At 42.1% G+C, this 27,178-nt stretch overlaps 1 protein-coding gene across 1 annotated transcript in view; it reads left to right on the top strand.

Moving 5' to 3' along the window:
• LOC125429065 (interleukin-20 receptor subunit alpha-like) overlaps positions 1-20,251 on the top strand; it is a 39,967-nt gene extending 19,716 nt beyond the window's left edge. Inside the window, exons 2-7 of the mRNA XM_048489835.1 lie at positions 5,900-6,029; positions 8,504-8,682; positions 10,212-10,387; positions 11,384-11,525; positions 13,864-14,000; positions 17,607-20,251. Of these exons, the coding sequence (XP_048345792.1) occupies positions 5,900-6,029; positions 8,504-8,682; positions 10,212-10,387; positions 11,384-11,525; positions 13,864-14,000; positions 17,607-18,683 (1,841 nt within the window). The 3' untranslated portion in view covers positions 18,684-20,251. The remainder of the gene's footprint in view (positions 1-5,899; positions 6,030-8,503; positions 8,683-10,211; positions 10,388-11,383; positions 11,526-13,863; positions 14,001-17,606) is intronic.
• Positions 20,252-27,178: the final 6,927 nt, after the last annotated feature.

A 27,178-nucleotide genomic window follows, 5' to 3' on the forward strand; every position in this document is an offset into this window, starting at 1 on the left:
AATGATAGGCAGATCCAGAAGCTTGAGTGGAAGAGGTAGGTTCACATGTAGGAGAAATGATGAGCAGATCCAGAAGCTGAGGGGGTGCAATTTGACAGCTTTCCTGGGTGCCATTTTCTATAGAAATGTCCCTGCCATTACCTGAAGGAATAGAAACATGTAGCCCATCCCCTCTCCTTTACCTAAACATTACATCACTAGTTCAATATGACAAATAATTTAAAAATATATATATTTCAAAATGGAGGATGGGGGGAAGAGAAAATGGCTGAAGGGGAAGTTGGGCAACTACACGATAGTGTAAATAAGCATTAGATGTTTTGTGGGATGGAGAAATAATGACCGTTTCAACATGATCACATGCTCAAAGGAAGCTGGCTTGGAAATGGATTGAAACATCACACTAAAAGTATTCGAGAAAACAATGGAGGAAAAATGAACGGAAAACATTTCTGAAATCGAATGGAAGAAAAAGTGCAAGATTCAAAGGAAAAACATATCATTTGGAGGCTAGATTCATTGTAAACAGCTTGTACGAAATAGTCCAAACTTTTCTTCTCCTGCTTCATAAACATTGGGAAGAGTTAGATTTTGAGTTTTTCTGCTCTATCTGTACTGTACACATTACAGACTGCCCAGGTTAGGTCAGTGTCCTGTATAACAGTCATCTGGTGGTTGCAGTTTCCCTTCTGTTCCTACCTGCACGAGTCAGATTGTGATAGTGGCACTTGTGGCCATTTTCCTGGTTTGAAACAGTTTAAGAGGACACTGTTTGGCCCACTGGAAAAACTCATGAGTATACCCAGAAACAGGCAGGAATTACATCCACACCTTCAGTGTCACTCTACTCATTCATATTGCTGCTCCCATCTTCCTCTCTTCTCCTTAGGGCTGTCAACTCAGGGTTGGAAAGTCTGTGGAGATTTCGTGTGGGGTGAAACCAGGGGAGGACAGGGTTTGTTCAGGGGAAGAACTCCAGCAGGGTGGAGGCTCCACCTGCAGCCACTTTGCAATTCTTTTAAAGCAGAAAAAGAACAGGTTTCATTTTTCTCCAGGTTGAAAGGGAAAGCCCTCTGAATACAATGAGTCATGCTCAGAATGAGAACATTGCCATGTGAATATTCCTCTTTAATTCGGGAACTTCCTGCTTTTCATGTGGGCAGAAATTTCCACATGGAAGCTTCCTCCTTTTGGCAATTAGCATTAATTGGAATTATGTGGGGGAGGGGGGAGGGTCAGCATGGCATTAGAAAACCATGTGCTAAGATTGTGCAGGGATCAGATGAAGTACATAGTCCATGTTAACCTGACATTACCTCTGCAAGGTGGAAGCCACACCATTGCCTCAAGTTCTTTTGCTATTTTTGACAAAAATTAGTTTTTCCACTCTCATCTCTGTATCTTACTATATGCAGTAGGAATTTATTTCCTTCTCAGTTGGAAGACTCTTGTCCCAATTCCACTGCAGCTAGAAAAACAGCCCCCTAGACCATACTGTTTCTGGCTTGGTTGAGAATTGTGTTCCCTTGTAGAGAAGTTCCTTGATTCGGGTGGAGTTCCTGAAATTCTGCCATGCTAGGTGGCTCTCTGCAGTGTCTATGGAGCTGAACTAGCATTAAAGTATTGAATCTACTGAAAGATATTTGATGTCCAGAAGCCAAACATACAGCCTTGCTAAATTATATTTCCTTGTGACTGGCTGAGATTACCTTAAGGGTTATCTTAAAATGGGGTCTGGAGTTATAACTGATCTCCAGACTAGTTCCCCTAATTAATCCCCCTGGATGAGATGGCAGCTCTAGAGAGTAGATTCTATGTTACAGCATCTCTACTGGACTCCCCCACCCCCCCCCCCATTCTCCCAGAACTACTTATCCTAGAGTTGGTAATCCTACTTCTGACTGGGTTGGACTAAATACACTTCCCAAGTCTCTTTCAAACCAATGGATTATTTTGGTAAGTGGCTAAGGTATCAGTTCTGCTATCAGAAATAATTTTCATTGTTGGTAGAGAATTACAAATTAAAGGAAAAAGGAAATTATTCTTTCTGGAGCAGGAAGATGGATTTAATGCCAGTGGCAGAAACATGAAAAAAATTAAGCAAATCTAAGACCTATTATACCAAGAGTATGCAGTTTAAACATTTGAGTCCTGCTGATTGCAACTAGCTCCCTCTAGGTTTGTACCTCTTGGCTGGAAGCTTGAACCAGTTTCAAACAAGTTGGTCAACCTGAACTAGCTGTGAAGAAATTAAACAGAATTACAGTAGAATCAAATTCCTAGATAACACTTGTTACTAACACAGAGAACAAGGTTAGCAATACCCTTCAGGGAATACATCTGAAATAATTCAGTTATAATTGGATTTTTGTTGCTTAATTCGTAATTGCGAGCTCTATTGCCACTTCCTGCATCTTCTCTGTTGCCTTTTTGTCAGCATTTTTCCTTTGCAACTTAAAAGTTTTGAATACCTCATGACAAAGAACTGCTTTGTGTAGGGAGCTTTCTCAGAGGAGAAGGTGAAATTGCTATGTCTCATCTTAGTCAATGAAATGATGTTCCTTGACTGTTCCCACAGTTTTCAGCTGAGGCATAAAAGGGCCCTAAGGGCCAGATGTGTAGCTAGGGAAAATGGAGCCCGGTGCAAAATCTGAGTTCCCCCCCCCCCCCCGGTGTGGACGGACTCCCCACGACCAAAGGCTGCCCTCCCCCACTACAACCAAAGAAAATTTTTTGCACCATGTCATCTCAAAGTCACAATCACATTATAGAACATGCCCCAACTCACAAATCTGAACACATGCCCCAACTCACAAATCTGGGCTCCCTAGTTGAAACAACATTGAAAGCGATGCTGCTTCGGGGGGGGGGGGGGATCCACAGTGAAACAGCATCACTTTTAATGTTGTTTAGACAAGAGAGCCTAGATTCTCCTTTTAAATCCACCTTAAAGGGAGCATCTGGGCTCCCTAGTTTAAACAACATTGAAAATGATGCTGTTTCAGGGTAGATTCCCCCACCCACCCCAAACAGCATCACTTTCAATATTGGTTGTTGTGTGTTTTCCAGGCTGCATGACCGTGGTCTGGTAGATCTTGTTCCTAATGTTTCACCTGCATCTGTGGCTGGCATCTTCAGAGGCGTATCACAGAGAGAAGTCTGTTCTACACAGTGTTCAGACTTCTCTTATTACAGACTTCTCTCTGTGATACGCCTCTGAAGACACCAGCCACAGATGCAGGCAAAATATTAAGAACAAGATCTACTGACCACAGGCCTACAACTGACAGAAAACCTACAACAACCAGTTGGAGATCCAATCTGTGAAAGCCCTCGACAAGACTTTCAATGTTTTTTAATCTAGGGAGCCCAAATTCTCCCTTTAAATCCACTCAGAAGGGACCAGAATCTGGGGAAAATTTGAGGGTTCCTCTCAGGGGAGCATTGTTTACATTAGCAGTACCAAAATTTCAGGCTACTTTCAGGAGACTATCCTGATGATACCACCTAGGTTTAGTGAAGTTTGGTTCAGGGGAGTCCCAAAGTTATGGACCCTCAAAGGGAAGCCCCAGCTACTATTAGCTCCCATTGGAAACAATGGGGATGGGGAACCCCCTTTGGGGGTCCATACCTTTGGATCCCCTAAACCAAACTTCACCAAACCAGGCTGGTATCAGCAAGAGGCTATTCTGATGATACCACCAGGTTTAGTGAAGTTTGGTTCAGGGGGTCCAAAGTTATAGACCCTCAAAGGGAAGCCCCATCTACTATTAGCTCCCATTGGAAACAATGGGGGATGGGGGCACCACCCCCTTTGGGGGTCCATAACTTTGGACCCCCTAAACCAAACTTCACCAAACCTGGCTGATATCATCAGGAGTGTCACCTGATGATAACCTGAAATTTTGGTGCCACTAGTCTAAAAATGCGCCCCCTGCCGGCCAACAAAGTAAAAACACAAAAATATTTTAAAATACATTTTTTTATTTTGGCGCCCCTGCAGGCGTGTGCCCGGTGCATTGCGCACCCCCTACCACTGGTGGCTACGCAACTGCTAAGAGCTCTCACATCTTTTCAAACAACAGAAACACACAGCTTATCTTTTATTGTAATTGTCTACTTCCCAATCACCTTCTGCTGAACTGCCTATCATCATGCCCACAAAATAACTGCAGACATACAGAATAAGGTTTATGATCTACTAGCATGGCCCGGCTACGCGTTGCTGTGGCAATTGTCCTTCTCATCACAGTCCACAACCCACACAGATGTCCATGCAGGTCCAATGATCCCCAGCATAGCCTTTTGGGAGCAGCAGTGGCATAGTGGCTAAGAGCAGGTGCACTCTGATCTGGAGGAACTGGGTTTGATTTCCAGCTCTGCAGCTTGAGTTGTGGAGGCTTATCTGGGGAATTCAGATTAGCCTGTGCACACCCACACACACCAGCTGTGTGACCTTGGGATAGTCACAAATTTTCAGAGGTCTCTCAGCCCCACCCACCTCACAGGGTGTTTGTTGTGAGGGGTGAAGGGCAAGGAGGTTGTAAGCCCCTTTGAGTCTCCTACAGGAGAGAAAGGGGGGATATAAATCCAAACTACTACTACTCCTTTTGCTCCTCCTCCTCCTCCTCCTCTTCTTCTTCTTCTTTTGGGGTGGTCAAATGGAATCCCCCTTTCCCTTTTCAATTCACATTATTATATGGTGCTGTCTTGGTTTTCCATTCCACAACGGAACTGTCCAGAGTGCAAATCCCGCTGTCCATGAGGCTGATTGATACGCACAGTCCTGGCTTGGGTAAGGCTGAACTGGGGCAAGCAGGCTATCCCAGTCAGGCAGCGGAGGCAGGGTGGTGAGGCGCTTAGATCGAAGCCAACTCCCTGGGTTTTTAAAGTGCCACGTGCAAAAGAAGCAGAGGCAGTAGTGTTGGTTTGCCCCCACCCCACGGATTTTCTTATAAGAAAAAGGCAAACTCCAGCTTGCTTTTAGTAAAAGAGAGCTGTGGCGAATATGGGTGAGGAAGTGGGTAAGTGGTGGTTGGATGTGAGGGAGGGCAGAGTGAGGTGAGTGAGGATGAGCTGGATGTGGATGAGAGTATGTGTGTTGTGTGGTAGTAGTGGGTGAGGCACAGAGAGTGAAAGTTACCTGCATGTGTGTGGGGGGGGGGGGAACCCCACCTGACGTCTCACACGGCAAAGTGTGTATGTGTTCCACTCATATTACCTAACAGTATTACCTATTTACTGTTTTCACTGCTCACCTCTGCCCATCTGCATGAACATTCTAACCCCTCATACCAATCCCTCAGGCTACAGACAGACAGGCTGCACAAACATTCTAAGGGTGACAGTTAAACACAGCCAGCTTCATGGCCTGGTGCACCAGGAAAAAGATGTTTTACCTGGCTCAGGCATGGACTTTTGGTGATTTGAAGGTCCGATTACCTGCCCGCAACAGGGAGGGACGTCATGTGAAAATTTGGGGGCGGTCCGTCCAGCCGTTTCGGCGTTAGGAAGTCACCAACAAACAGATGGTTAGCTTTTTATATATATAAATTGTTGGTGTGCAAATAAACTGAGCCCTGACAGAAATCTAGTATATGGGTAAAATGCTGCTGGAGAAAGAGCCATCTTTCCATCTTTCTTATGCCTCTAAGTTTAACCTTTGTAGAGAAAAGGATGAGGCCATGTGGACAGGATATTGTTGAAATGACAAAAACTTAGGAGAGGTTGAATTAAGATTCCAGCGATCAGAGAGGGAGATGCAATTGTGTTGCACAGCTCCTTGTCTTCCCACTAATAGTTATTTTCTCTCTCCCCACCCCCAACAGCTACATCTTTTTAATGCAAATGTCTTCTCTCATTGTTCACCCACTTCATACATTGTTGCTTTTCCCAACAGCATCACACTGTACTTTGCCCAGTCCTGTGAATGTCCATTTTGTCTCGAAAAACATGAAGAATGTCTTACATTGGCTTCCACCAGAAGGGTTAGCAGAGGAAAAAGTGAACTATACAGTAAAGTATTTAATGTACGTTTAATTTTCACATGCTATCTTTATTATTATTTGATTTGTACTTTTAATGTGCAAAGTTTTTCATTGTGTTGTTTTCACAACAATTCTGCAAGGCCGTTTACTTCAAAGGAAAGGGAAGCTGAACCTGGCATGAAAACATTCTGTGGATTGGCTTCTTGTCCTCAGACTCCTGCTGTGTCTAGTCCACTTTATACAGTCTCTTCAGTTCCTAGAAAAAGAAACTCTTGATTTTTCTTTGCCTGCTAAATTGTATTTCCTTAAAGTATAAGTCACATTTCCTGCTTTGGGTTGCTGTTAGTTCCAGACTGTACTTCAGCGGCCAAAATGGCATCAATGACAAAACGCTTTTTCTATAACTGGTACAGGGGCTATGGTTCAGCCACCATTATGTTTTGATAAATGGACTTTGTCTCTGGGTACAATACGAAAAGCTGATTTATTTATTTCAAAGTCCAAAAAAAGTCTGCCCAGCTTCCATATGATGAATGTCTCGATCTTTCAGGTTAGTTTCAAAGTTCCAGGTGTTCCTACCTTCAACCATTTGGTGAAAGGGCATTTTCATTGATGGCACCCATGTAGTGAAACATCCTTTTTAGAGAAGTTTACATGGCACCATCTATACTGAGTTTTAGGCACCAGGTTAAAACAGTTTTATTTCCGCAGTTCCTAATTAAGATCTACAGCTTGTTTTTATATTTTGATTTGTTAACTGCTGTTTCTTCTCATCTGTTATTTTACAATGTGTTGTTTATGTTTTTCTGCTGGCTTTTGGAAGCTTATTTATTGCTTTGGCTATTTGAACTGATTTTTTTCTTTATTTTATTGAAAGCAGCCTTGAACTTTTAAAACTTATCTAACTTATTTAAATTACTAAATACATTATGAAGATTCCGTTTCTTTCCTCTACATTTCTGAGCTGCTTAGTAAAAGAGAGGGAGTCTCTAGATGGGGCGGGGGGGGGGGGGGGTCTCTAGATGAAGTCCCAACCAACTGACTGGTTTTCATCCAGAATCCATCCTACTTCTATAACCTTATCAGTCTATCTCAGTCCAAAGGTATGGATAGTGTTCCTTTGTGACCAGAAATTGGAAGAAAATAATATTTAAAAAAACCTAGTCATAAAAGTAAATATGAATTGGTACAATAAAATCAAATAAAAATCAATACAAAAATAAAAACCACCAGCCCTAGTTGGAACAATGGAACTTGGCTGCAAACAATAATATGAAAATAAAACCATCTAGCCAGTCCTATCAAAAGTTCTCCCAACAATTAGGTTTTAATTCAGTAGCCAAAACAAATGTTGTAAGGCAAGTCTCACTAGGCAGGGTGTCCATGTTCCAACAAGCTGGTTCATCTATAAGAAGGCGGTACCCAAAAGCTTCACAGAGATCTGGAACAGAGTTTTCCTGATGCAGCTGAGGAAAGGATAAATGGGTCATTCATTCAGATGCTTTAAAAATAAAAATCTGCACTTTGATTGAGATAAGAATTTAACTAATGTCTTATAGGGATAAATAAATAGGTATAACATCCTCCCTGAAGGCTACTCTTGATAAAAAAATTCAGCCTCATAATGCTGTAATAGCTTCAGTCTTTGACCTATCTTCAAGAGCAACCCCACACAGAGCATATTATAAAAATGCAAGTGGGAAGATGCTGAGGCATGAATGTCATGCGCAAAGTATAAGCACAACAGGCAGCGATCATATCTGCTTATCATCTGGGCCTGGCATCTGCCATCACATGTGAACTCTTGGTCCCCCACCCCACCCCATAGAGGCTTCCTGACAGCACGTGGAGGCTTCGAAAACAACAAAACATCCCCACTGCCGAGAAGCCTCTATGGGGCTCAAAAGACTTGTGTCACCTTTTTGGTGGCTTAAGTCTGAGGGCCCAGCCACCCGCGTAAGGCAGCAAATGGCCAGGACAAAGCCCACTACTGTTGGCCATGCCCCCAGGCCACCTTTACAATGCCATTGATAGCAGGGGTGCTGGGACACTACAGTGATATCCAGCATGGCCTCCCAGTGTCAGGGAGGGCTGCGAAAGCTGCACACTGGCGGATTCACCCCTCCACCAGGAGAATGCCCCAGAGAGGGCAAATCCACTGTGCTCCACTCCTGCAGACAGATCCCCCCTTTTGAATGGGGATGTCAACCACCTATTTTACAGGTGGTTGTGAGAATAAAATTGAGAACCTCATGTATGTCACCCTCCAAAGTAGAAAAGTTAGATACAAGCTTAATAGGTAAGAAAAAATGATGCATTATTTAGTGTGCACCTAGCTACAAAAGTTGTTGTCTACACTGAGCAATTTACCTTGCAGGGAACAAATGGGGACTCAATATGGAATGTCATGGGAACATTCTCGAGAAATATGCAAGCATTTTTAGACTGTGAGAAAGGATGATAAGCTTCATAAATACTAACTGTTTCCTCTCTTTTGTCTACTATTTAAAATGCAGATATGGCACAAATAAATGGATTAAGAATTCAGAATGCAAAAATATCAGTCAAACTTGGTGTGACCTCTCATATGAAACTTATGACCATAAGGAGCAATATCATGCCAGAGTAAAAGCCATTTCAAATGGAAACTGTTCCGGCTGGGCAGAATCTGCACGGTTTAATCCATTCACAGACAGTAAGGAAAGACCTAAGCAATATTATATGTTCATAACTGGGATGGAAGATTCTTGTGGACCACCAAAACTGATACCTTACAATAGATTCAAAATGTACTGTGATAATAAAATGTTTACGTGGCAATTTGTTTGTAATGTAACTGCAACAGCAGGTACAAAGGTACAAAGATGAAAGCAAGGATGTCCATGAGCAGGGCATTCAGATGTACTTCAAATATCAATGTTGTGCCATGTGCGGGTTGGTTGTGGAGTGGGTGCCCTCATCACCAACCCTGCTTACACAATTGCTTAATAATCTTTGAAAATCCATTTTCTATTTGAAGTAGTGCATTCTAAGAATCCCATTTACTGGACTCCAACTGACAAAACAGATAGATAAAATTGGACACAGATCACACAGAGATTATGTATAGGGAAATCCAATATGTTTCAGTGCATGCTATGTTACAGTTACTGCATTGTCTTAACTACAATTTCCCCTGGACTGTTCCTTGCCCTTTTCTTCTTTAAAATCTGCTTGAGACTATGCAAATTCATATGACCAGTGTGCCAGCTTCTTGCATTGTGCTTCTGGCAAACTGGCTATGTGATCTGTTCATTGTGAGAACAGGTTTCAACTGGTCACAGCCTTATTCTCCCTGTTTCATTCTCTCAACCATACACGGGTCTATACCTGTATACTGTCATTGTGCAAACTGATGCTTCTTACAGCAAAGAAACATAATTAAAACTGTTTCTTACATCTTAGAATTCCTTCCCTTCTGATCAGGCGCTTCCTTTTAGATAAAGGTCCAGTCCAAGCATGGAACTTACCCATCTGCAGTGGAGAATTAAACAACAGTCGGCACTGTGTAGCTTGTGACTCTTGATCTTATCAAGACATTTGCATGCATCTTTTCTGTTCTTCTCCATTGTACTCTCTGCTGTATCCTCTGCTAAAAGTTCCAACAGCATTCCAATGCACTTCATTTTCATTACGTGTAGATTGTTAGCATAAAAAATTATATAATTTTCAAGGCTTCATAATGAATTTATGAAGTCCATGGTTTATAGTGCAATCCAGATGGGTGGGGGCAAACACGTTGGCATAGCCTGAGGCTATTTTCACAGCCCTTCCCCCCACCGTGGGATTGGGCTTCCTGACTCTCACAAAGGGTTTATATCAGCCCAATGGAATGTATAAACTTTTTTGTCAATTAATGGCGACTTCTTGATGCCATATTACAAACCCCCTTTGAAAGTCCCCTCTGTTTCAAAAGCAGTTGACAACACAGTGTAGACATGGGGCCTCTTTAGGAACAAGAAGCCTAAATCCCCCTTTGAAATAGTTTCACATTTGTGGATACTAATAACTAGCATTTTTTCAGAAATTAGTTTTTAAGGGTTCTAGGGAGTTGACAGGAGTTTTTAATGATAAAATCCATGTCCTTTGAAGAGTTCATAATAAAAATAAACCACAGAAAGAGAAGAACATTATCATATTTGTTTATTTTTTGCTATGCATAACTATATGTGCTTCTTTTTTCAGCTAAAATTGATCCTCCTGCATTTTCCCTGTCTTCTACTGAAAACTCTATTTCAGTCATTGTGACTCCACCTCAGAAATGGTGGAGAGGCCCAGAAGAGGAGCCTGAGTATTTGCACCAAATATACCCTAGCCTGCAGTATAATGTGACTGTATTCAACAAAAAAATTAAGAAAAGGGTAAGTGAAGGGTTTCTATGTCCAGACTATGGAAGGGGTCTGCTGCAGAGCCTTGTTAGAAAAGTCAGTTTACTCATCCTTGCACCAACCATCCCGTCTGACACCTAGGGTGGCCAGCCATAGCTTGCACCACAGCATAAGAAGTCAGGGGCAGGGCCAAGCTTTTGGCATCAGTGGTGTGAAACCACAAGTGATGTCATCATATTGGGGCAACATTTTAGGATTCATCTAACTCTGTGGTTAAGACTTGGAATTTTTGGTGAATCTTACAGCATTATGCTGACTCAATGACATCACTATTGCTTTCATGTTGGAAGTGACATCAACTATCAGCAGAGTGTCAAAAATCCTGCATCTCATTTTCCCTCCTGCTATCCTAAAGCAGCTGCAGGAAATTCTACAGGTGTGTAGTCCTCCCTTGAGGAGGACTACACAGGAGAAAATGCTATTTTTCTAAATGCCACAGGGTAACCCCAGATATATCAAATCCTATTTTTACTTTCATGCTTTCCATTGTGCTATCTATTTTACAATGAGATGTAAAGATACAATTACACATTATATAAAAATAGACTATCACCTTTCATCTGGAATCCCAAATTTACCATTCACTGAGGTACTGTAGTATCAGAATTTTAAAGCAACTGTGGCTGTATAGACTGTATATGACTTTGGCTGTATAGACTGTATATGACTTTGGCTGTATAGACTGTATATGACGGGCTAGATGGTAAACATGTTTTTTAAATATATTATAATAAACTGAATAACTTTTAAATGCTTACCTGTCATTATATTGCTCAGTTTCTCCTCCTATAAATGCCCTGTTCTTATTCCTTATTAGGCTAGTAACAGCATAAGTAGCAATTTAAATGAAAGCAACATATTTTTTTAATTCTCTGGTTGTTCCCAAATGACCCCATAATTCAAATGTTGTTGCCCTTCGGTGATTCTTCAGGATGTTGTTATTATGTGAAAATGTCATCTATTTTCTAGTGGACCTTCTGTATTAAAAACAACAGCCTGGAAGTACAGCAGTTAGAACCAAACACGGGATACTGTGTCACAGTGCAAATATATATTACTCCACTTCTGCTTAGTGGATTTTCTGAAGAGCGTTGCATTGATACTCTGAAAGGTGAGCCAAAGACTACAAAATATACTGAGCTGTTTTTATATCAGATGGAGTTACTCCTAACAATTGGCAAAAATATAAGAAAAATGCAAAAGGAATTGCTCCCTCCTTCTCCTGTTAAGGTCGTAAGAGGAACTACCTGGTTGTTGTGGGTTTTCCGGACTGTGTGGCCGACTGGCCGTGGTCTGGTAGATCTTGTTTCTAATGTTTCGCCTGCATCTGTGGCTGGCATCTTCAAAGGTGTAACACAGAGGGAAGTCTGTGTGTGTAGATGCCAGCCACAGATTCAGGCGAAACGTTAGGAACAAGATCTATCAGACCACGGCAACACAGCCCGGAAAACCCACCACAACCAGTTGAATCCGGCCATGAAAGCCTTCGACAATACATGGAATTACCTGGCTTTATAAAAGTTTATAACCTTAAGAAATAAGCTACTGAATAACACAAGCAACAGGGTTTGCAGTCGCAGAAGAGAAAGCATGAAGACTTCATCTCACTCTTGCCATTTTGCAGCCCTGGCACAATCTAAGGGAGTAGGTCTGTATGGAAGTTAGTCCCATTTGATTCAGTGAGATTTATTCGTGGAAAGTGTTCATACAATTATAGCCTTTCTTTCTCCTGCAAATGAAGCCTGCTGGGTAATCCTGGGTTAGTCACAGTTCTTTCAGAACACTCTCCATCCTGCCTCACAAGGTGATTGTTGTGGGGGAGAGAAAGGGAAGGAGTTGTAAGCCACTTTGAGACTCCTTACAGGAGAGAAAGGCGGGGTATAAATCCAAACTTACTTACTTACTTCCCTCCTTTCTTTCTCTTCCTCCCTCTTTCTTTCCCTCTTTCTTTCTCTTTATTCCCTTCATTTTTCCTTTATTCTAGTTGTCACAATTCCTTGCCCAGAATTCACTGCCCCACTGTGGAGGCTGGCCTGGGGCAACAGAGTCCGGGGGCACAATTTCAGTGCTTGCCTCAAGCCCCATTTTCTGTAGCTACACTTCTGATTCTGTCAATGTTTTGAATTTCCTACTTTCATTTTTTTTTAAACTATCTCTAGTCCCTTTCTTTACATTTAAGTGTTTGGGTGCAGAATAGCAGATATGCCAGGAAGACTCAGGTTGCCAATTGGCACTTGGGAAATTTCTGACGATTTCAAGGTAGTGCCCAGAGAAAGCAGAATTTGGAAAAGAAGGGAAGCTCGATAGGGATGCGATGCTACATTGCTCACCTGTCAAAAGGGCCATTTTCTCCAGGAAATATCTCTCTCTAGGTAGATCAGCGGTAGTTCCTTCAGAACACCATGCCTCATCTGGAGGTTGGTAGTCATAAGTGCTGTGCATAAACTGTAAATTCAAATATCATTTCAGTAATTTAATAAATTCAGTAGCTCTAAACACTTTCTTCCATGTAGGATTCTACTCTTTCACATAGCCTCATAATGTAGCTCCAGTCTACCCACGAAGCCTTCCTCTCGCACAACATTTCTAACCATAGGTCTGGTTAAGAGTAGTAGTCTCTGAATTACCTGCATTTTCACAATCACTCCTTCTCTGCTTGTCCATTATCTCCTAAAGGTCCAATTCAAAGGACGTGTGCACTGAGTTTTCCCCGATTGAAAGAAGGAAATCAAACGTATTCCCCCCCTTTCTTCTTCTTTGCCACACCTATTTCAGGTTCAAAAGTTGGTGGAAGAGGCCTCCTTTCATAGCCTGCTGCTTTCAGCTTTTCTGTATTAAGCAGAGGCATTTTTGCTTTCATTTTATTCTGAAGTGCATAATTTTCTTTTAATAGAAACAAGCAAGTCAGCCCTTTTTAGTTCTTATTAGCAGTCTATGTATCTCTAATAACTGGGGTAAATTAGCCAATGAAAGAATCTGCTGGCAAGGACTGTAGTAACTTGTTAGGGAAGAACAGACTAAATATAGAGTTTAAAAGAATCTAACCCAGCTGTATAAGTAGGAAGTTACAGAAAGAAGTTATTTGACTGCAAGCATGCGTATCCTGGAAGGGATATTTCACAAAACGCTACATTATGTGCCTGCAGATTGGAGGTGGGGTCAAAATGACAGCACTGAATCTGCAATGAGCATGTTTACAGTTCTGGGTAGGTTTTCTAATTTCCAAAGTTATTTGAAAACCTTATTTATACTGTAATTGGTAAATATGGCTTTTTTGATGTCTCAACCAAGAATGACTGCTCTCTTTTTCAAAAAGTTACTAATCAATATTTTTCCAGCCTCTTCAGTGGAGTCTGTTTGGACTCCCACATGAAACTGTCAGTATAAATGTTCATAGCAGATTATCTGGACAATAGATTGTTTCATGACCCATTATGTTTTCTCAACAGATCCTACTTTCAAACAGACAACAATAATATTTGGATATATTTTGCCTGTCTTTTTGACCGTCCTTATTATTTTGGTGCCAAGCTGCTGCATATATAGATACATTCACACAACAAAGCACACGTATCCTAAAAACTTGGTAAGGAATTTTCCTCATTCTTTCACACTGCAGTCCTATCACTTAAAATACTGCATATGCTTAATCTCTAGTCTGTAAAAAAGAATCCCTCATGTGAAGCCGCTCTTTGCTGCAGCCACATGAGCAGGGGTAGGGAACCTGCGGCTCTCCAGATGTTCAGGAACTACAATTCCCATCAGCCCCTACCAGCATGGCCAATTGGCCATGCTGGTAGGGGCTGATGGGAATTGTAGTTCCTGAACATCTGGAGAGCCGCAGGTTCCCTACCCCTGCACATGAGGGAGGTAACCAATGGTGGGATTCAGCAGGTTCATACCACTTTGGCAGAACCAGTTGTTAAAATGGGGCTTGTAAACAACCAGTTGTTAAATTATTTGAATCCCACCACTGGATATGAGCCAGAGCATCAACCCTGTCACCAGATCCCTGGGAGAATACATGTAATTTCTCACGATCATTCCCTGAGAAATTGCTCAAGCAGGGCCCTGGGAATATGGGCCATAGGTGTCAATGATCTGTCTTACACATTTACTTCCTCCACATGGGTATAATAAATATCTGCTGTGAAGTGAGGCTTAGCTGCAGTACAGAATCCAAGAAGATCAGAAACAGCCCATGTGCTCAGACACTCTGTGCACAGGTAGAAAGCTTCTGTCTTGTTTTCAGTGAGACTCCCTCTGTCTTCCCAGCTTTGTTGCTGGTTGGAAGAACCTCAGGCTTACACAGCATCAGAGGTCCATGAGCTACCCTGGAGCCAGGCTACAGATTACAGTGATTATAGGTGAAATAGCCCTGCTCTGCCAGTTCAGAATCCTGAAGGCTCCCTTGCTTATTGGCTGGCTTTACACGGAAAGAAAACTGGAGGGACTGGAAGTACTTATTCACCCCTGCCTTTCTCGCACTTATCAGGGAAACCAAAACCACAGCCAAGTCATACTCACAAACAAGGAAGAGCTTCTGGCCAAGCTTGTTTTGTGTTTTTTTTAATTTTCACTTTATCTCTCGTATAATAACCTTTGTTGTCACAAGCAGTTTTTAGGGAGGAAAGGTAAGAAAGATTAGCCATGTGTGAGACAACTATGAAAGGGAAAAAGCCCAGTCAAGCTGCTCCTCCTGCTCTGCAGGCTGGGCTGAACTGAGGAGAACAGGACAGACTGGCCATGATGGCTTTCCAGGATCTCACAGAGATCCAGTCTTCTCTATTCCACTGCTTGAGATTATCTTTAACTGGAGAAGTCAGGCACTGAACCCTGCCCTGGATTCTGTTGCATTTTTCAATTTCATCTTGTATGCTTCAGTCTTCGCCCAAACCAGTAGCTCAATTAATGAGCATCAAAGTGAACATTCTTGCAGAAGGGGCTTTGCTGTGAGCAAGGACTAAAGTGTCCACGGGCAAGAAGCTCTACAAAGCCAAAAGAAAGGCTATATTTATATATAATGGTTTACGGGGGACCAGAAAGGTCAGTGACCACAAATTACTAATGAATTCATTCGTCATCAGGGAAAAGAGATAATTAAGAAATGCAAAAGCCGGATCGAGATTGTTTCTGACTCAGTGATACTTTAGAAGGATTTACACACATACTTCAGGCAAAGGACTTGGCTTGGCATGCTGCTTTTGTAAAAGTATTACACTACTTAAAATGTTTTACCAAGCTAGCATCCAAATCTCCTAACCAATCGGTTCACCTTAGGCCACCCAAGGCTAAACAATCCATGTTTTAAAATATCTGCAACTTCTACTTGCTCGTTTTTGTCATGCCGTTTAAAAATCTTCAGGTGCAAATATTATTGGCAAAACAGAATAGAAGCAATGGGCTGTGTGAACTGATTTACATTTAATCTGCAGTACTTCCTGATATAGGGTTTACTTTAGTTTTCCTCTGGCATATCTATTTAGGCACTTATTCTGTCACCAAAAAACAAAACATAGCAGTAGGAAGAGTATAGGAGAGCCACTGATGTGAGCAGAATCGCGGACAGCCAGATGGAGTGCTTTGAATGGAAGAACTGCATACCCATGGAAAGGAAAGCAGAAATAATGCAGTGACTATGGAGCATGGTAATATAATCACAACAGACAAAGAGACTTTCAGTAGAAATGTTCTGAAGGGGCTGAAGAGAAATAAAGTGCAAGGACAAGCAACAAAGCCTCTAGAATCCCGAAATGGCCACATTCAGCTCTTGAAAATGGCTGGTTAGGCTTTTGAAAGTGTGGGGAGGGAGGGAGACAGTGCCCGGATTCCCAGCAAGGTCGTAACTGTGTCTTAAAAAGTAAAAATTCAGGCACTAAAATGGTGTCACGTCCCCATGTCACACTCAGGCATGTGATGTTGTCTAATTTGGCCCTCATTGTGCCAGTTGAGTCACACCCTTCTAAACCCACTGATTTCAATGGACTTAGAAGGATGCAACTCTGTTTTGGATGGTATGGAAATCTATTTGAAAGGTACGAGGTGATAGATAATTGGGATAAAACTGGGATCACTTCTTGAAGACTTTTGGCTGCTGCATCCTCTTTCCATTTCGATTTTTTTCTCTCTTACACAAAAGAGTGAGAATAGTCACTCATTATGACAGGATGGTGTTAGAGAAGGGAAGAGGCAGTGTGGTACCTGTTGCCAAGGAAACAAAGTCTGCACTCCTTGTCTTTCTATGCTACACTGTGGTAGTTTGGTTTCTTTTGCTCAATGCTCACTTTTTTTTCCAGGTATCTGCATAGATACCAAATACTGAAGAAAAAAATTCCTTTATCAGCCCGGTAGAGTTCTGTGACTGCAACATTCAGGCACTCAGGAAAAGCACAGTCATGTGTTGCAAAACCAAAATAATGGAACAGAAATCCCTTCAAAGCACCCCTGCACATATATGGTAGTGGGCTCATTTTTGGCTCATAAAGGGTTAATTTGAAGGGGGGTTGTTCTATTTTGCAGAAATATACAGCCACATTCTTCTATATCATAGCAGCAAAAAGAATATTAGAAACTGCTTCAAAATGCATCCTTTTTTGCAGTTTTCAGCAAGAAAGGGACAGTTTTGAGTGGTTTTCTTTTGCTTTTTACCGTGTTACAGAAGTCCACAAATGCACATTCCTTGTATCACATAACTTTTTAAAATGATATAATCAGCCCTTCAAAGTCTGCCCTTTGTGTGCTGGACATTTATGTTCTCAGCTTTGACATGTTTTTTATTTTTTGGCATAGAACGTACTAGATTTGAAGGAATTTCTATTTATGGTTTTTATATTGCAACATGTGGGTACACATTTCCCAAGACCCTTGATTCTCCAGGTTGCATAATTATCAACCCATGGTACTGAAACCCCTACCCCCTTCCTATGCAGTAGACATCAGGGAAACAGGGAGGCACATGCTCCCTTTCATCCTTGGGTTCTGCTTCTTGAAGTTCTGCAACATGTGACTGAACATCATTAAAGTGAAACCCTTCTATTAAAGACTAAATTAATCCTAGCAAATGAATCTACTCATCCCTAATAATTGTATGCATATAATAAGTTTGAATTATCAACTTCAGTTGGATTATGGATGTTGTTAACTAACAGTTTTCCCTGTGACTTTTTAAAAATGTAATTCTGTTCTTTTCCAGGTTTTGAAGCATAGTAATCAATTTGGGGAAGACATGTTTGTACCTTCTGAAAAAATAGTGGTTAACTTCATCACTGTTACTATTGTTGATGAGTACAAGAACTCTCAGGAGCAGATGCGTTTCATAGATCATGCCAAGAGCTCTGATGGGATTTGTGATGAAAACAATGTTGAAGAAATCTCATTAAAAGAACTAGAAGAAACACATTCTCCAGACACTTGCCTGACCGAGGAACCTGAAAATGAGCAAGATGGAAACAAGCTACCAGTGATGCCTTCTGGCTCTCACTGTACTTTTGGACAGAAGCACAATGAAGAGGTTGTAGTATATGAGTTTGACATGAGGGCTGAAGATGGACTCCCAACTGAGAACAATCAAAAAGAGCTTCAGTTAAATGAACACATTTTTGCTGTAGAGGGACTGCTGCACAGCTCGCCAAAAGCACTCTTGCCAATTCCTGAAAGAGGACTATCCTACTATCTTCCACTGGATGTGAGAGCACCAAATATGTTTTTAATGCAGAAACTAAGTGAACTCCTTTTGAATGAGATGGAGCCTGCAACAGAAAACCTCTGTGATGACCTCCAACCTCCTTTGATAAATCTCATGACTGAGAAGGTAGATCAGACTTTCTGTCCTGAATGTGGTATCCTTACAGACGTTTGTTTGGTACATGAAGAAAAGGAGCCCTTTTTGGATCCGGTGGGTTCTGTACCCAGAGAACCACAATCTGTCACAAACATGATAACGAGATACACAACCTCACCGTACTGTCCCCAGTTTGTAACATGGGCCAGCCCAGACCAACAGGCAGCGAAGAAAGTAGAAGAACAGAGCTTAATAGTTGCCTGGGGTCCACAGACCGAGAGACTTTATCTGCCCTTGGTGTGTAGTTTAAGAAATGAAATACATGAACAAATAATTGAAAATAAAAAGTACAACAAATCTCTGGGAAAAGGACTTTTTTCCAGACTTTATGAGAGACCATGCTCCGATGAACCATTGGAGGAAAAGAAGAAAGTGTATCTCAGACAACTTAAAGAACAATGGGGATTGCACATACAAACCCAAGCTTAAACACATTTCACTTCCTCTCACAAATGTATTGTACTTTTAATTTTATGTAGAAAATTTATGTAGAAAACTTTGTAAATTAGTGTTATTTGTTTATAGTATCTAAAAATGATGACCAACAACAAATGGTCATTGATTCCTATCTGCAGACAACTGCAGCAAAGTGCATCTGATGCCATCTTGCGCTAGTGCAAGTATTTGAGAATCATGTTGATTCAAACCAGAATACCTTGTTCTAAAGTTTTGTAGCTCAAAACAGATGAGAAATGGGGAAATAATATGTTCACATGCTGAATTTGACTCCAGATCTAAGACGGACATATCAGTTATTTGCAAGAGCATTTGATATCTGAGATGCCATGTCTCTGTTCATGCTGAACAGAATTTAATTATCAAAACAGAAAGCTACCAACTTCCAAGTGACTTCTTTGCAAGAAGTATAGCATTGCCTGAGCAGAAAAAAGTACGGAAACAGAGTGACAATGCCTGTTGGCTATAAATCTGCTTAAATAAAAATATTTTGCTTATACTGACTTTAAAAAGCAGGATGATTGCTTGCAAAACACAAGTTATTGGGAACTAAAACTGTGTTTTCCTGCATAGCTTTTAGTCATGTTTGTGCTCTTCTATACCTTAACGAATGGCCCTAAAAAGGGTTTCATGAAATGTGCATCAATCACTGGAACTTGTTTCCTCATAATATGTACAGGACCATGGACCCATCTACACAATACAGGTTGCCATGTTCCAAGGTGGTGATTTGTCCGACGGGGTACTTGCCACAAGTGTTGATTGTGTAAATGTTAATCTGAGGTGTATAGTGTAAAGAACATTTTTTTTAAAAAAATCCATTGGAATGTATTCTTATCCAGACTAGAGTTCTGGAGGCAGATGACCATTTTTAAAGATGGTTTGGAATCAGAACTCTATGGGCAGGAGGACCCGGAAGCCTCATTCTTTAGGATTATTCAAACATTCAAAATGTTAACAGTCTGAAAAGATATAAGAAATCATAATGGAAATTTTTGAGGAGGGTACTTTCGATGGCAAGCTACCAACTCCACATCACTAAATATATATGGTCACTTCTATAAATGAACAAATATGACTGATGAAAATGAAATCTACTCATGACGACTGTATCATCTAGATCAGTCTGCAGTTCCTGGAGCATATGTGGGATAAAATACCACCAAGTGAGGAGCAAACATTTTGTATCGATTAAGAAAATACCATCTTAACCATTGATTGTAATATACTATAGAAAAGTCTTTTAGCACCACCATTTCAAATGCAAGATGTCTTCCTTTCTTACTGGCATCATGATTGTATGTGTTCTGGTCAGTCTGGATTATTTACTGTGTATACACAGAACCTGTCACTCTCTGTGATGGCAATCTTTGTCATCAAATGTATACTTTGTAAAGCACTGGACCTAATCTCACGCCATCCACCCCCCTTCCTGTGTGAGATACATGCTTGCACCTGTTAGGGTATACATTAAGCTACTGTAGATGTACAGCTGAAAATGTTGTGTAGTTACTTTTAGTATAAATAAATGTTTGAGATAATTATACTAGTATGGATGTGCATGTATACTCCCTTGCTGGACCTTGTTTTTCCTGTGAATTTTATCTATCAAAACACATACAAGCAAAAGTGTGAAAGGATCCTCCAGTTACTATGTAACATATTATCAGAAATTACTCCATTCATTGTATGCTTGCATTAATTATAGAAAATATGGGGGCGGGGTGGGAGCTCTGAAAAGATACTCTGTGACTGAAGAATTTAACTCTCCAATACCATGTCACTCATCAACAATGCCCCACCCACACAAGCAGCTCTAAGCCAGGCACAATACTGGTATAGTGGAACCTCGGTTTTCGTTGGTAATCCGTCCAAAAAGAATCAATGAAAACTGAAACCGATGAAAACCGAGGCAAACTTTTCCATAGGAATCAGTGTAAATCCAATTAATCCATTCTAGGCACTCCAAGAAACATACCAAAAATACATTTTTTGGTGAATAAACATAGTGTTTAATGCTGAAAACAGTAACAAGTATAATACTTACTAAGACCAGCTTCAGAGCCAGTGGACCAATGTCGCACCAGAAAGCTGTCCAAAGAGGTCTGTTTCTGACACCTCTTTAAGATTTGTCTGAAATGGGGCAAGACATTGTCATTAAACAAGTTGCAACAGCTTTGTCCAGGTGATTTTTCTCCACAAACCCCAGCACCTTACTGCAAATCGATGAAAACCGAGGCAAATCAATGAAAACCGAGACAAATTTTTCACTGAAAAAATCTATGAAAACCGAAACTGATAAAAACTGAAGGCAATGAAAACCAAGGTTCCACTGTACATGTCATTTTTCTTCATCAGAGTTTAAAACAGTTCTGGGAATCCATTTGCAATCTGGGAAATGGCACAGGGAAAAGAGTTATCCTCCAGCATCCTGATCTTAATCCAATCACCTTTGGATGGCAGCTTTTAAGTTCCTTGTCCAAAGTTTCACTTGCAGAATTCCAGCAGAACTCCAAGTGGTGACCAAAGAAGGCATGAGGAGTCCGGCCCTTACTGCTGAACAATGTTTCTTGGCAACAGCAGAATCACAGGGCATCTGTCAGGAGTGCTTTGATTGTGCGTTCCTGCATTGCAGGGGGTTGAACTTGATGGCCCTTGGGGTCTCTTCCAACTCTATGATTCTATGTCGGCAATAATAACACTGCCCACCATGGGCCAATGACAGTATTGATCTTTGTCTCCACTAAGAGCTGTTAGCCACACTAGGGTGGATTCTGCATGGGCCAAAAGCAGTTGTGTGAAAACGGTGTAAACCCTTTTACACCATTTTAAACCATTTTCACACTGCTGTTTTTGGCCCATGCGGAATCCGCCTAAGGCACAGTGTGCAACCTGGTTCAGTTCAGCCTTCCCCCTGCATCTGTTAAGCTCTCCAGGGTCTCAGCTGGGAAAGGTTTTTCTCAATACCTGCTACATAAGGTATCTAGCTGGAAGACCCTGACATTGTTTTGTTTTGCCACTCATTAGTGGTTTCTTTCACACATACATGCTAAACACAAAGTCACTAGTCTTTCAGTTGGAGAATAATATCCAATTAATAACTGGCAAAGCCCGTGGGGGTTGGGGGGTATATCAAGCATTAGAAAATCCACTGCAGTCTTTGGAAACCAGTATCAGAAAAAAATGTGGGATTGGCACAGAATGGGGGAAATGAACAGGCAAAGAAACTTTAACAAAGGAAATCGATATTTTGTCTGTCTTCCCAGATGCCTTTTCTTTGTGATGTAGCAAGTTACAAAGGTACTATGCATAACTGTTCCATTTTTCATCAATGCAACAAGAGTAAATCAGTGTTGACACTTGTAACATCCTGAAGGAAGTCACCTCTATTAACCTAATGCATTCTGATCACCTTAAATTAATCCAATTATCAGGCATGACACTTTCATCCAGCCGAAGGAGATAGCAACAGCAGGCCCTTCTCTATAGGAATGTGAAGTGACATCCATGGCTTCGAGCAATTTTGTATAATCAATTACATGGACAATTCAAGCCAACAGAAGAACTTGCTTGCTGGAACCTTAGAGTTTTGCTACAGAATTTGAGTAAATTACATGTAATTGACTTTTGATGCAGTCAAATGCAGTGTCGGATAACGAAGGGAAATGTCTGCATGCTGCATTTGTTGCTCAGCAAAGTAGCTTTGAAATGCTCTTGTGTGAGCTTGTATATGAGCTCTGTGTTCACTGCTCCAACTTTTTTCTTCTTCACATTTTAAAGCCATAGATGGGAGAAAACATGCACATCCTTGCTAAAGTACAGCTGAATTCAGGTTTGTGTCCAAGACACAAGGCCAGAAAAGCAGCCTGAAACCTCTTGGCACATGTTTCACAAATGCGAATTGTTAGGAATATGAGTAGAGAAAATGAATATGGGACAGGTAAGAGCTAGTTCATGCATGCTTGTACATAGTCTGATTAGTTATTACTGGAAGCTCACAGCTGATCATTCTATTGAAAAGTCTCATGATTGAAATGATGGGAAAGTTCTTTCTATAGCTCATTTGCAGAACTCACCTATTGATGTTGCAGTTGTCAAGTGGCAACCATGCATGCATCTAGCCCAAGGGTCTGCAACCTGCGGCTCTCCAGATGTTCATGGACTACAATTCCCATCCCAATTGGCCATGCTGGCAGGGGCTGATGGGATTTGTAGTCCATGAACATCTGGAGAGCCACAGGTTGCAGATCTCTGATCAAGCCCTAAAATTCAAGGAATGATGTCCAGAAGAATGAAGACTGATGTGGTATCGTGCCATTTTTAATTTTGCTAAAAATAATAATAAGGGGAATAGCTTAGAAAAGAATTCACAAAATGTGAGTAAGCATTTATTATTTATTATTTATTTCTAGGCTGCTCATTCCCAAAAGGGCTCAGGGTGGCATACATGGCATACAACAAAACCCACAATAAAATACATTCCAACATAATACATTTAAAACACATAACAACAATATGGCAGTAAAAACTTAAAAACCAAGATGGCGGCTTCTCTATCTAGACCCACAGGAGCCCATAATGAAACTTGATGGTTTAACCGGCTGGCATGATGGGAAGGCCTGGCGGAACAGCTCCATCTTGCAGGCCCCACGGAACTCATTTAGATCTTGCAGGGCCCTGATCTCTGGGGGGAGCTTATTCCACCAGGTTGGGGCCAGGACTGAAAAAGCCCTGGCCCTTGTAGAAGCCAGCTGGGCATCTTTCAGGTTGGAGATTCTCCGACGAGCGGAGGGACCTAGCCGGACAATACAGAGAGAGGTGGTCCCTCAGGTCCAAGACCGCTCAAGGCCTTAAAGGTTAAAACCAAAACCTTGAAAATGGCCTGGTACTCGATCAGCAGCCAATACAGTTGATAAAGGATAGGTGAAATATGGTCCCTGCTTGAAACCCCAGCCAGGAGAAGAGCGACAGCATGCTGCACAAGTTTCAGCTTCCGGACCAAGTTCAAGGGAAGGCTCGTGTAGAGCGAGTTACAATAATCCAGTCTAGAGGTGATCGTTGCATGGATTACTGTGGCAAAGTCAGAACTGGAGAGATATGGGGCCAACTGGCATGCCAGCCGGAGATGGTAAAAAGCAGTCTGGGTGGTCTTAGAAATCTGGGCTTCCAAAGACCGCCTGGAGTCCAGAGTCACACCCAGACTGTACACCAATGAAGACAGATGTAATCCCTCACTGGCTAAAACAGGCAAACCAAAATCGGTCGGCATCTCTCCCTAACCCACCCACAGAACCTCTGTTTTTGCTGGATTCAATTTCAGCCTGCTCACTCTCAACCAACCAGCCACAGCCTCAGGGGCCGAGTGCGGACGACCCGCCATCATCAAGACTAGCTGGGTGTCATCCACATACAGGTGACACCGCAGCCTGAAACTCCGGACCAGCTCAGCCAGGGGGCGCATATAGATATTAAACAGCATCGGAGAGAGGATTGCCCCCTGTGGCATCCCACAATCTATGGGGTGCCAATGGGAGCTCTCCTCCCCCAACACTATCTGTAGCCCCCAACTCCGTAGGAACGAGTTTAACCAGCACAATGCTGTTTCCCATTTCCTAGCATCAGCAAGGTGGTGGACCAGTAGGTCATGGTCAACTGTGTCAAATGCTGCGGTGAGATCGAGGAGTACCAGCAGCGCTGACCCGCCCCAGTCGAGCTGGAGTCGAAGCAGAACAGTCTTGGTCCCTTGACCAGAGCAGAAACTGGACTGGAAAGGATCCAACACCTTGGCATCATCCAGGAATTCCTGAAGCTGCTTAGCCATCACTCTCCCAATTACCTTGCCCAGGAATGCTAGATGTGAAACTGAGTGATAATTGGCCAGATCTAAAAGATCTAAATTCGGTCTCTTCAAGAGCGGGTGGACCACTGCCTCTTTCAGCTGACCTGGAAAAACTCCTTGCTCAAGGGAACTATTGATGATATTCAATAGGTGGTTCCATAGCTCCTCCTGGCTATCTTTTACAAGTCAGGAGGGGCACGGGTCAAAAGGACAAGTGATAGATCTCACAGCTCCCAGGAACCTGTCAACTTCGGAGGGGTCAAGCAGGGTGAAATGATTGAAATATAAGCCAGAAAGAGATGGCCAAGGAGCCTCTAGTTCTCTTACTGTATCAACTGTGGCTGGCAAGGCCTGGTGGAGGAAGAAGATCTTATCTGCAAAATGGCTCGCAAATGCCTCATAGCTAAATGCCAATTGATATTTTGGACCTGTTGGCAGGGTCATAAGTGTCCAAATCACAGATAACAATTGTGCTGGGCGAGAGCTTGTAGCTGCACTGGAGGAGGTGAATAAAAGCCTCTTTGCCTCATAGCATTCTCATAGGAGCTCGTAAGCGTCCTATATGAGCGTTTTGTGCCCTCATCACGTGCCCTCATCACGTGCCAGCCGCCATATTCGCTCAAGCCGTCTCAGCTCCCGTTTCAACCTCCTCAGCTCCTCTGAATACCAGGGAGCTGATTTGGAATGGGGTTGGAGAGGACGCCGTGGGGCAAGCTCCTCGATTGCTTCAGAAAGTCTGGAATACCAGCCCTCTACCAGCTCATCAAGAGAGTCGCCAGGAGGGGGCACTTACTGCAGGAGATTCTGGAATCTCATGGGATTCATAAGCCTCCACGGGCGGGCCAAAATTTGCCTGATGCCTAGATGGGGGGGGGGGGCAGCTACGTCGACCCGGGCCTTAAAGATGCAGTGGTGTGACCATGGCACTTGACTGATTGAGGATAAGACCACTTGTGCACGCGCCAAAAAGATCAGGTGAAGAATATGGCCTTTCTCATGAGTGGGAGTCCCATTTTTAACAAGGGAGAGGCCAGCGTCACCATGGATGACACCAGGTCATCCTCCTTACCAAGGAGGAGGCTGAATCAGCATGGACATTGAAGTCCCCTTGCACAATAAGATTTGGGAACTCCAATGCCCACTCTGCGACCACCTCTAGGAACCGTGACAGGCTGCCTGCCGGTGCGCTACGTGACTGGTACACTAGCATGAGGCTGGGACTGCAACTACCTGCTTAGCATCAGTTTAACTCAGCAAGTCCCATTTGGCAAGTATAAATTGAAGACTCCATGATTCAGGAAAGCATTTCAGAAGATGTCCACCTCCATCTATCTTCTTATTTATCCTTTTATTGATAGCCTATCATCAACGCTTCTCACCATTAAACCTTGGCACAAGAGTATGTCTGATGGCATGCATCTTCCCTACTAAGGCAGCATATCATTATCATTGGCTTGTGGTACTAAACTGCTGTCATTACTATTTATCATAGTTTACCCCCATCTGCATAGCTCAAGGCAACTTGCAAAGGATGGTCTCCCACTCAAGTACTGATCTAACCCAGAGGTGCTTGGTTTCAGCAAGTTTTCTGCTTCAGGGGGGCTCCCAACCTAGGATCCCACTCTTGCTTAAGGATTTGTTTGCAATTGCAGCACATGCTAATCATCATTCAGTTTCCCATTATTTTTACCCAAGGTACAAATCACTAAAATGATTAAATGTTGTACTCATTGACTCTTAGCCCCCATTATTGTGCTCCAAGTGTATTCACTGGATGAAATACTGGGTGTATAATGTAGATAACAAAAGTCTACTGATGATTTCAGCTTTGAGAAGCATAGAGGAAATGTCTGCTACAGCTTCTTCCTGATCAATGGGGCCTGAAAAATTAGATTCTTAAACACTGTCATTCCTTTTCTTTGTTTTCTTTTTTCAGTTGAGAAATGCCAGCCCTTCTCGGTTATTATATGTTTGTGCTCCTGACTTTTGTACCAGGGAGGTGTGCTCCCTGTGGTTTTCTCAACACACGCAGTTGCTATTTTGTGTGAACAGTCCACTGGGTTTATTTTCCACCTTCAGTTTGCTGATCAGAAACCCACGCTATGTTTTGGATATGTGTTTGTGTGTATCAAAGTTTGAAAATACATGCATTGCCCTTTTCATACAGAACAGTGATTGGGTGTATCTAGAGGATTGCGGTAGCCAAGAGAGTATATCAAAAAATATAACGCTGAAAATTGTTAGTGTGTGTTGTAATCATTAGCTCATCAGAAAAGGACTTCGGAACCCCAGATTCAAATCCACACTCAGTCATGAAAGTCACAGGATAGTTTGGAGATTAAAATGTATACTTTTCTGAAACTCAAGGAGAGTAAAATAAAAATGTTATAAATAGATGTAGCAAAGACGAAATGAGTTATCCTGAAACAGTATGTTTACGTTCACCACCAGCTTTGATGCCAACTAATTATAAAGGATTTCTAGTAAATCATATCAGCATCTGTCAAATGCCAACACTACTCAAAAAAGATCACAGAAAAGAAAGAGCGAGGCAGGAATTTTTTCCATTGATTGGGGATGGGGGTGGGTGGGTGGGAAAGATATTTATCTGCAAAGATTTCAGCAGCTC

Source organism: Sphaerodactylus townsendi, linkage group LG01 (assembly GCF_021028975.2).
Source record: "Sphaerodactylus townsendi isolate TG3544 linkage group LG01, MPM_Stown_v2.3, whole genome shotgun sequence".
NCBI lineage: Eukaryota > Metazoa > Chordata > Lepidosauria > Squamata > Sphaerodactylidae > Sphaerodactylus > Sphaerodactylus townsendi.